Source organism: Haliotis rufescens, unplaced genomic scaffold, assembly GCF_023055435.1.
Source record: "Haliotis rufescens isolate VD_foot unplaced genomic scaffold, xgHalRufe1.0.p SCAF_1, whole genome shotgun sequence".
NCBI classification, from domain to species: domain Eukaryota; kingdom Metazoa; phylum Mollusca; class Gastropoda; order Lepetellida; family Haliotidae; genus Haliotis; species Haliotis rufescens.
In genome coordinates, this window is record NW_025963779.1 from 58,073,939 (window position 1) to 58,085,386 (window position 11,448).

At 40.7% G+C, this 11,448-nt stretch overlaps 1 protein-coding gene across 1 annotated transcript in view; it reads right to left on the reverse strand.

Moving 5' to 3' along the window:
- The window catches only part of LOC124131478, a 102,486-nt gene extending 95,647 nt beyond the window's left edge, over nucleotides 1-6,839 (reverse strand). Inside the window, exons 1-2 of the mRNA XM_048380720.1 lie at nucleotides 6,714-6,839; nucleotides 826-4,984 (exon numbers count right to left, since the gene is read on the reverse strand). Coding sequence (XP_048236677.1) covers nucleotides 826-4,984; nucleotides 6,714-6,839 — 4,285 coding nt within the window. The remainder of the gene's footprint in view (nucleotides 1-825; nucleotides 4,985-6,713) is intronic.
- Nucleotides 6,840-11,448: the final 4,609 nt, after the last annotated feature.

Below are 11,448 nucleotides of genomic sequence, written 5' to 3' on the forward strand. Positions count from 1 at the left end.
GTCTTTGTGTCACAATTATATTTTGTTTGTTTAATGCCACACTCAACAATCTTCCAGCTGATGGTGGTCTGTAAATAATGGAGTCTGGACCAGGCAATCCAGTGATTGACATCATGAGCATCAATCTACGCAATTGGGATACGATGACATGCATCAACAAAGTCAGCGAGCCTGACCACCCAATCTCGTTAGTCGTCTCTTATGACAAGCATAATCGCCTTTTATGGCAAGCATGGGTTGCTGAAGACCTATTCTACCCTGGATCTTCACGGGTCTGCTACAATCATAAGAACTCCCATACTCTAACATAGGTTTATGAAAGTCTTAGCGTTATGATTATGATAATTAACACCCGTACTCTAACATAGACATACAGAGTCTTAGTGTAACAGGTATCTCAACACACCTACGCTGACATAGACCTACAGAGTCTTAGTGTAACAGGTATCTCAACACACCTATGCTAACATACACTTACAGAGTCTAAGTGTAACAGGTATCTCAACACACCTACGCTGACATAGACTTACAGAGTCTTAGTGTAACAGGTATCTCAACACACCTACGCTGACATAGACTTACAGAGTCTAAGTGTAACAGGTATCTCAACACACCTACGCTAACATACACTTACAGAGTCTAAGTGTAACAGGTATCCCAACACACCTACGCTAACGTACACTTACAGAGTCTTAGTGTAACAGGTATCTCAACACACCACGCTAACGTACACTTACAGAGTCTAAGTGTAACAGGTATCTCAACACACCTACGCTGACATAGACTTACAGAGTCTTAGTGTAACAGGTATCTCAACACACCTACGCTGATGTACACTTACACAATCACAACCCTGTGAGTAACATTTAGCATGTTTAGTTGGCTCAATAACACTATCAGAACCCTGTGACTGGCATATAGTTGTCTCAATTACACTATCAGAACCCTGTGACTGGCATATAGTTGGCTCAATTACACTATCAGAACCCTGTGACTGGCATATAGTTGTCTCAATTACACTATCAGAACCCTGTGACTGGCATATAGTTGTCTGAATTACACTATCAGAACCCTGTGACTGGCATGTAGTTGTCTCAATTACACTATCAGAACCCTGTGACTGGCATATAGTTGTCTGAATTACACTATCAGAACCCTGTGACTGGCATATAGTTGTCTGAATTACACTATCAGAACCCTGTGACTGGCATATAGTTGGCTCAATTACACTATCAGAACCCTGTGACTGGCATATAGTTGTCTGAATTACACAATCAGAACCCTGTGACTGGCATGTAGTTGTCTCAATAACACTATCAGAACCCTGTGACTGGCATATAGTTGTCTGAATTACACTATCAGAACCCTGTGACTGGCATATAGTTGTCTGAATTACACTATCAGAACCCTGTGACTGGCATATAGTTGTCTGAATTACACTATCAGAACCCTGTGACTGGCATATAGTTGTCTGAATTACACTATCAGAACCCTGTGACTGGCATATAGTTGTCTGAATTACACTATCAGAACCCTGTGACTGGCATATAGTTGTCTGAATTACACAATCAGAACCCTGTGACTGGCATATAGTTGTCTGAATTACACTATCAGAACCCTGTGACTGGCATATAGTTGTCTGAATTACACTATCAGAACCCTGTGACTGGCATATAGTTGTCTCAATTACACTATCAGAACTCTGTGACTGGCATATAGTTGTCTGAATTACACTATCAGAACCCTGTGACTGGCATATAGTTGTCTCAATTACACTATCAGAACCCTGTGACTGGCATATAGTTGGCTCAATTACACTATCAGAACCCTGTGACTGGCATATAGTTGTCTCAATTACACTATCAGAACCCTGTGACTGGCATATAGTTGTCTCAATTACACTATCAGAACCCTGTGACTGGCATGTAGTTGTCTCAATTACACTATCAGAACCCTGTGACTGGCATATAGTTGTCTGAATTACACTATCAGAACCCTGTGACTGGCATATAGTTGTCTGAATTACACTATCAGAACCCTGTGACTGGCATATAGTTGGCTCAATTACACTATCAGAACCCTGTGACTGGCATATAGTTGTCTGAATTACACAATCAGAACCCTGTGACTGGCATGTAGTTGTCTCAATAACACTATCAGAACCCTGTGACTGGCATATAGTTGTCTGAATTACACTATCAGAACCCTGTGACTGGCATATAGTTGTCTGAATTACACTATCAGAACCCTGTGACTGGCATATAGTTGTCTGAATTACACTATCAGAACCCTGTGACTGGCATATAGTTGTCTGAATTACACTATCAGAACCCTGTGACTGGCATATAGTTGTCTGAATTACACTATCAGAACCCTGTGACTGGCATATAGTTGTCTGAATTACACAATCAGAACCCTGTGACTGGCATATAGTTGTCTGAATTACACTATCAGAACCCTGTGACTGGCATATAGTTGTCTGAATTACACTATCAGAACCCTGTGACTGGCATATAGTTGTCTGAATTACACTATCAGAACCCTGTGACTGGCATATAGTTGGCTCAATTACACTATCAGAACCCTGTGACTGGCATATAGTTGTCTGAATTACACAATCAGAACCCTGTGACTGGCATGTAGTTGTCTCAATAACACTATCAGAACCCTGTGACTGGCATATAGTTGTCTGAATTACACTATCAGAACCCTGTGACTGGCATATAGTTGTCTGAATTACACTATCAGAACCCTGTGACTGGCATATAGTTGTCTGAATTACACTATCAGAACCCTGTGACTGGCATATAGTTGTCTGAATTACACTATCAGAACCCTGTGACTGGCATATAGTTGTCTGAATTACACTATCAGAACCCTGTGACTGGCATATAGTTGTCTGAATTACACAATCAGAACCCTGTGACTGGCATATAGTTGTCTGAATTACACTATCAGAACCCTGTGACTGGCATATAGTTGTCTGAATTACACTATCAGAACCCTGTGACTGGCATATAGTTGTCTCAATTACACTATCAGAACTCTGTGACTGGCATATAGTTGTCTGAATTACACTATCAGAACCCTGTGACTGGCATATAGTTGTCTGAATTACACTATCAGAACCCTGTGACTGGCATATAGTTGGCTCAATTACACTATCAGAACCCTGTGACTGGCATATAGTTGTCTCAATTACACTATCAGAACCCTGTGACTGGCATATAGTTGTCTCAATTACACTATCAGAACCCTGTGACTGGCATGTAGTTGTCTCAATTACACTATCAGAACCCTGTGACTGGCATATAGTTGTCTGAATTACACTATCAGAACCCTGTGACTGGCATATAGTTGTCTGAATTACACTATCAGAACCCTGTGACTGGCATATAGTTGTCTGAATTACACTATCAGAACCCTGTGACTGGCATATAGTTGTCTCAATTACACTATCAGAACCCTGTGACTGGCATATAGTTGTCTGAATTACACAATCAGAACCCTGTGACTGGCATATAGTTGTCTGAATTACACTATCAGAACCCTGTGACTGGCATATAGTTGTCTGAATTACACTATCAGAACCCTGTGACTGGCATATAGTTGTCTCAATTACACTATCAGAACTCTGTGACTGGCATATAGTTGTCTGAATTACACTATCAGAACCCTGTGACTGGCATATAGTTGTCTGAATTACACTGTCAGAACCCTGTGACTGGCATATAGTTGTCTGAATTACACTATCAGAACCCTGTGACTGGCATGTAGTTGGCTCAATTACACTATCAGAACTCTGTGACTGGCATATAGTTGTCTGAATTACACTATCAGAACCCTGTGACTGGCATATAGTTGTCTGAATTACACTATCAGAACCCTGTGACTGGCATATAGTTGTCTGAATTACACTATCAGAACCCTGTGACTGGCATATAGTTGTCTGAATTACACTATCAGAACCCTGTGACTGGCATATAGTTGTCTGAATTACACTATCAGAACCCTGTGACTGGCATATAGTTGTCTCAATTACACTATCAGAACCCTGTGACTGGCATATAGTTGTCTGAATTACACAATCAGAACCCTGTGACTGGCATATAGTTGTCTGAATTACACTATCAGAACCCTGTGACTGGCATATAGTTGTCTGAATTACACTATCAGAACCCTGTGACTGGCATATAGTTGTCTCAATTACACTATCAGAACCCTGTGACTGGCATATAGTTGTCTGAATTACACTATCAGAACCCTGTGACTGGCATATAGTTGTCTGAATTACACTGTCAGAACCCTGTGACTGGCATATAGTTGTCTGAATTACACTATCAGAACCCTGTGACTGGCATGTAGTTGGCTCAATTACACTATCAGAACTCTGTGACTGGCATATAGTTGTCTGAATTACACTATTAGAACCCTGTGACTGGCATATAGTTGTCTCAATTACACTATCAGAACCCTGTAACTGGCATATAGTTGTCTCAATTACACAATCAGAACCCTGTGACTGGCATATAGTTGTCTGAATTACACTATCAGAACCCTGTGACTGGCATATAGTTGTCTGAATTACACTATCAGAACCCTGTGACTGGCATATAGTTGTCTCAATAACACAATCAGAACCCTGTGACTGGCATGTAGTTGTCTGAATTACACTATCAGAACCCTGTGACTGGCATATAGTTGTCTCAATAACACAATCAGAACCCTGTGACTGGCATGTAGTTGTCTCAATTACACTATCAGAACCCTGTGACTGGCATATAGTTGTCTGAATTACACTATCAGAACCCTGTGACTGGCATATAGTTGTCTCAATAACACAATCAGAACCCTGTGACTGGCATATAGTTGTCTCAATTACACAATCAGAACCCTGTGACTGGCATATAGTTGTCTCAATAACACAATCAGAACCCTGTGACTGGCATGTAGTTGTCTCAATAACACTATCAGAACCCTGTGACTGGCATATAGTTGGCTCAATTACACAATCAGAACCCTGTGACTGGCATGTAGTTGTCTCAATAACACAATCAGAACCTTGTAACTAGCATGTAGTTGTCTCAATAACACAATCAGAACCCTGTGACTGGCATGTAGTTGTCTCAATAACACAATCAGAACCCTGTGACTGGCATGTAGTTGTCTCAATAACACAATCAGAACCCTGTGACTGGCATGTAGTTGGCTCAGTTACACTATCAGAACCCTATGACTAATGTTAAGTTAGCTCAATAACACAATCAGAACTCAGTCACTAATATTAGGTTGAGGCTCAATAATACAATCAGAACCCTGTGACTAATATTAAGTTAGCTCAATAACACAATCAGACCTGTAAAGATCCGGGGTAGAATAGGTCTTCATCAACCCATGCTTTCCGGAAAAGGCAACTATGCTTGTCCTAAGAGGCGACTAATGGGATCGGGTTGTCAGGCTTGCTGACTTGGTTGATGCATGTCATTCTATCCCAATTGCGTAGATCGATTCTCATGATGTCAATCACTGGATTGTCTGGTCCAGACTTGATTATTTACAGACCGCCGTCATAGAGCTGGAACATTGCTGATTGCGGCTTTAAACAACAAACATACAATAACACAATCACAACCCTTTGACTAATTTTAGGTTAAGGCTCAATAACACAATCAGAACCCTTTGACTTATATTAAGTTAGCTCAATAACACAATCACAGCCCAGTGACTAGCATTAAATTGGCTCAATAACACAATCACAACCCTGTGACTAGCATTAGATTGGCTAAATAACACAATCAGAACCCTGTGACTGGCATATGGTTAGCTCAATAACACAATCAGAACCCTTTGACTTATATTAAATTAGCTCAATAACACAATCACAACCCTGTGACTAATATTAGGTTGAGGCTCAATAACACAATCACAACCCTGTGACTAGCATTAAATTGGCTCAATAACACAATCAGAACCCTGTGACTGGCATATGGTTAGCTCAATAACACAATCAGAACCCTGTGACTAACATTCAGTTGAGGCTCAATAACACATTCACAAGCCTGTGTTGTGTTTGCCTTTAGTTCAGACTTGACAACACGATCACATCTCTGTGCTGTGAAAAATGATTGACCTAATAACACAAACTGTATGGCATCACTGTAGTACATATATATGGCTCACCTATAGCATGAAGGCCAATTTCCTTGCTCATTAACTAGAAAAGTGTAGTTATTATTAATGATCGTCTTTTGAAATGTCCACATGCATGTGTCAATATGGGTTTAAGTAGACATCCATCTTGGAAGCATGTCAAAATATATGAAATTATCTTTTTCATCTCAACCTTCTTAAAATAACCTTAACATCATAATTTCATATTGAATACTGAAAAACACTTGTATTAGCGGAGGACTTTTTCAACAAATCAATGGTAGTTTCAAATGAGCTGTTGCGCAGAGCCAAATTACTCCTCAGCAAAATTTCTCGACGGACAGAGAACACATTACTTCACCATTATCCTTACTGAGTGAACACAAAGAGACAAAAATGAATTCGATATCATAAATGACAAAGTTGATAAGCATGAAATTCCCAGTTGGGCCAATTTGTTATCCTGTAAAGCAGTTGTTGTTTCTAATTGGATCAGACATTCACAGCTAAAGGGCAAAGGGGCCACAGGGTCCCGACACAACCCGACACAACATGGACGCAACCCTGGAGATGTTCCTGGTGCCCCGGAGGGCTGACCCCACACCAGCAGGCACTGCCTGAAGCTGTAGTTGCTGTTGCTGCTGATGAGGGGAAGTGGAAAGTCTACAGCCAACAACCCAGGCCTGCATTTGATTACATTTAAAACCCAATTACTGCTACCTGGTAATTAGATTAGCATTCTTATCTTCGCAGGGTATGCAATTGAGTTAGAGAACAAAATGCTACATGGGCTATACGAACACCAATGGCAATGATTTACCTCTCAGTCAGTCCCCTATGTGATTTTGGCCAGATATGCCACTGAAACTACAAGTAACTGATAATTGCTTTATAGACGTGACAATTTTATCGAGTAGGAAGCAATTACTCAGTGTGTGAGTGTGGCTATGGGCGATCGACATAGTAACGAGATAATTTCATAATGTAAGGGGTGTCCATGCTGACATCTACCAACTTGCCATTGGCAAACAAACCTACTCGTCACGGATACGACATTTGCAGGAACTATTCCTTGTATGTAGTCGGACAAAGTGGGATAACAAAGGAGATTAGTCTGCGGAATAAGTTCGGTACACTTGCTGATAAAAACGTCATTGATTTGTCATTATTGTTTAAACTTACAAACTATTGCATGTCTGAAAGTTTCAGGATTAAAATCGAGTTTCAATTCGTTTTATCTGTCATCAGTGAGGTTTTTATCTTGCCTGCGTGACATGTTTCTCTTAACAGGAACAGAGATGAACTCACATGTGTATCTTCGGCATTATGTCTTACAGTGAAACAACATTAGCTGGATATACTGATGCTTGAAGGTGATGGTACGAGGTCCATCCAGAAGCCATCGTTCATCGTAACTAGAATTCTGGCTTCAGCATCAAAAAGTGATTGTAGCATTATGATATCTTAAGTGTGTTAGAGTATAGAGGGTCCCATGGATTTACTGGACGAGAAATCCAGCATCCTTTACATTAACCTGAAATGTTGTAATAAAACTGAACCATCAGTATTAATAATGCTATATTCCGTAAACTAGTGCTTGCACACAATGCCAGACAAAATTATCATCCCAGTCTGTGGATCGCTTAATTTACACTTAAATTTCATTCTCAGCTCCATGGGAAGTATACAATGTAAGCTGTCTTTTGAGGTGCTAGGTCAACAGTCACATTACCATCTCATCCTACCGGGTACCCATTCACTGTTGGGTTAACAGTGGTATATTTTTAACAAAGTCACTTGCCTAAGGAAACACAACATGTGACCTTGGATTCAGTGTAAGGCAGGATCGTGGAAACTCATGAGTCAAACTTGCCAAACACAGCAACCTATCCACCCACTGTTGATGACCAATGTAACTTGCTTGATTTGTGACCACATATGACACCGCATGCCACCACATGCCACCACATGCCACCACACACCACCACATGCCACCACACACCACCACTGATGTTCGCTGACTCTAATATCCTGGTGTTAATCTTATTCTTGTCTGTCATGCTGCCTCTGATGCAATAAGCACTTGATTATACATACCATATTATGTTGCTATTGATTTCATGCTAATTGCAAGTCAGGTTCCAGCGTGTCACTATCCTGGAAACACCAGCTTGTTATATATTTGACAGTCCCAAGCATTTCCAGTTAACAAGACTCTGGTGTGTGTACCTTATAGACACTCTTCAGACAGTTGACTGAAATTGTTATTAGGCCACCATGGGCAGACACTGTGAGTTAAAACCAACTGGTCTATGGCTCATTTCGAACGAGAGGTTTAAGTAACATAACTAGATTTTGGAAGAAAACAAGCAGTCTTTCCAATTTTCACCAGTCTCAGGACTATAGCGAACTAATTGCTATGACTCTTAAATTACCCTTGGGCAGTCTGCTGTCTGAATCTAGTAAAATCTCTGTCAAGCAAGAGCACATTTAACACAAGTTTAGACAGCAGATTTTGACATAGACTGTTTAGGTTGTCCTTGCTGTGACGGGGGATAAATTGATTATAAAAAGTGCAGGAATTCTGCACAAAATCTAACCTTTCTGCTTCAGCAATGTGGATATACTGCACTAGGATTGTGTTGTCACGAATTTAATATATAAACTACTCAAAAGAAGTTAAGAAACCTGATTAGTTCATGTGACTATAGTTAATCTGTCATGACATGAGCGATTAACTATAGTCATGTGAAAAAGTTTCTTCTTTTGAGTAGCATATATTGTGTTTATAAATGAGGTATTTTTACTATGTTAAAACAATTAAAAAAACAGTGGGCACACATTGTGCTTATACCATCATAAACATGGGAACGTATTGAAGTCAGTTTTTATGAATAGTGAATGAGTGAATATGGTTTTACGCCACTTTTTAGCAATATTCCAGCAATATCACGGCGGGGGACACCAGAGTGGGCTTCACACGATGTACCCATGTGGGAAATCGAACCCGGGTCTTCGGCGTGACGAACAAATGCTTTAACCACTATGATACCCCACTGTCCCCTCTTATGAATAAGACCGCCTCCGTGGTCCAGTGGTAGAGCGTCCGCCCGGAGAGCGGAAGATCCGGGGTTCGATCCCCGATCGCGTCATACCAAAAGACGTTAAAAGATGGTACTTGTTGTTACCCTGTCTGGCGCTCGGCATTAATGGGCTAAAATAAGGACTGGTCGGCTCAGAGTCAGTATACTGTGTCTGAGTGGGGTATTCATGTTAAACTGCAGCATATGGTATCTCAGTGAGCTAGCACTATAAATCGGCATCAGTCCGGACTAGTACAAGCAGCCACACAAACACACACACGTACATGCACGTCGCTATATAAGTGCAATAATCTTGGACGCAACGTTAAACCCCATTTCACCTCACCTCACCTCACCTCACCTCTTATGAATAAATAAATCAGATATAACAAATTCACAGATTGCTTCTTTGATCATTAACACAAGACACTACAGCAAACAATATGAAATCAGTGACATCCTTCAATGACATTGTTTTGTTCTGCAGCCTGCAATATTCAAGCAGCTTCAAAGAAGCCATGCTAACTGATTAAACAGTGGTTGATAGCATGAGCAACAAGCGATAGCATCAGGGGGTTATGACTCAACAACAGCAATCTTCTAATCCTGGCCATGAGTTTCAGTCCCAGAAATATCCTGTTCCTGCCTCTCTGGAACAGCACCCTATAATCCTGCTCAAGGTTGTAAAATCTTTCCTAATGTTGGATTGCCTTTGTGGTCTACAGGGTGGAGCGTCTGCCCGAAGGCGTGAAGGGCGGTAGTTTGATCCCAGTGCATATCATACTAAAAGATGTTGAGAGATTGTACTTGCTGTTACTATGCCTGGCGCTCGGCATTAAGGGATAGAACAAGGGCTTGGAGTCAGTATACTGTGTCTGAGTGGGGTGTCCATGTTAAACTGTGGCATAGTATCTCAATTGGCTAGCACTATTAAACCAGCATTATTAAACCAGCATTACTCCAGATAAGAACATCACACGCATGCACGCACGCACGCATGCACGCACGCATGCACACACGCACGCACATGCACATGCACATGGACATGCACATGCACATACACACTCCACACACACACACACAACACACACACATACTTGCACATCGCTGTATAATTGCGATAACCTTGAACATGGCATTGAACCCATCATCACCTCACCATCATAGTGACACTTGAGGTGGTTCTCCCACACTTTATGATCTGATATGCCATGATATAATTGAAATACTGCTCAAAACAGCGTCAGACCGAACTCTTTCACTCACTCACCTCTATACATTTCATAAAACCTCCAGAAAGCTTGTCATTTAATGGGATGTTTATAATCAATAAGTTGAAGACTCAATTGCCAATCTTACTTTTTTATCATGAAATGTTTGAAATGACATTAAATATATGGATTTGTTTGACATCACGCTCAATATTTCATATGACATTGGCTATTGTAACTTTGTAAGCTTTATAACTATACAGCTCAACTTTTGATAAGAATACTGAAATACTTCAAACTTCTACATCTACATATATACATAACGAAAAAGGTAAGGGATTGTGAATATTTTTTTAGGTGAAGTGAAATTGGGTTAAACGTCTCGTCCAAGATTATTGCACTTATAAATAGTGACGTGCATGCACACGTGTGTGTGTGTGTGTGTGTGTGTGTGTGTGTGTGTGTGTGTGTGTGTGTTTGTGTTTGTGTTTGTGTGGATGCTTGTACTAGCCCGGACTGATGCCGATTTATAGTGCTAGCCCACTGAGATACCATGCCGCAGTTTAACATGAATAACCACTCAGACACAGTATAATGACTCCAAGCCGACCAGTCCCAGTTTTAGCCCATTAATGCCGAGCACCAGACAGGGTAACAACAAGAGTACCATCTTTTAATGTCTTTTGGTATGACGCGGCCGGGGATGAAACCCTGGACCTTCCGCTCTATGGGCGGAAGCTCTACCACTAAACCACGGAGGCGGTCGAATATATTTGGAGATATTTTTATGAAATTGTGTGCTCAGTTTTCACTACAAAAACGTATCATGACCATGATATTCATAATCCCTTGATTGTTTTGTTCAGTATTTTAAGAGTAATGACATCATAAGTGGGGTGAACCAAGAAAATATAAATATCCCCATCAAAAGTTGAGTTGTTTATTCCATAGTGAAAGGTTTAAAGCTCCTTCTCTCAAACATACAATATCATAACTGTCTTCAG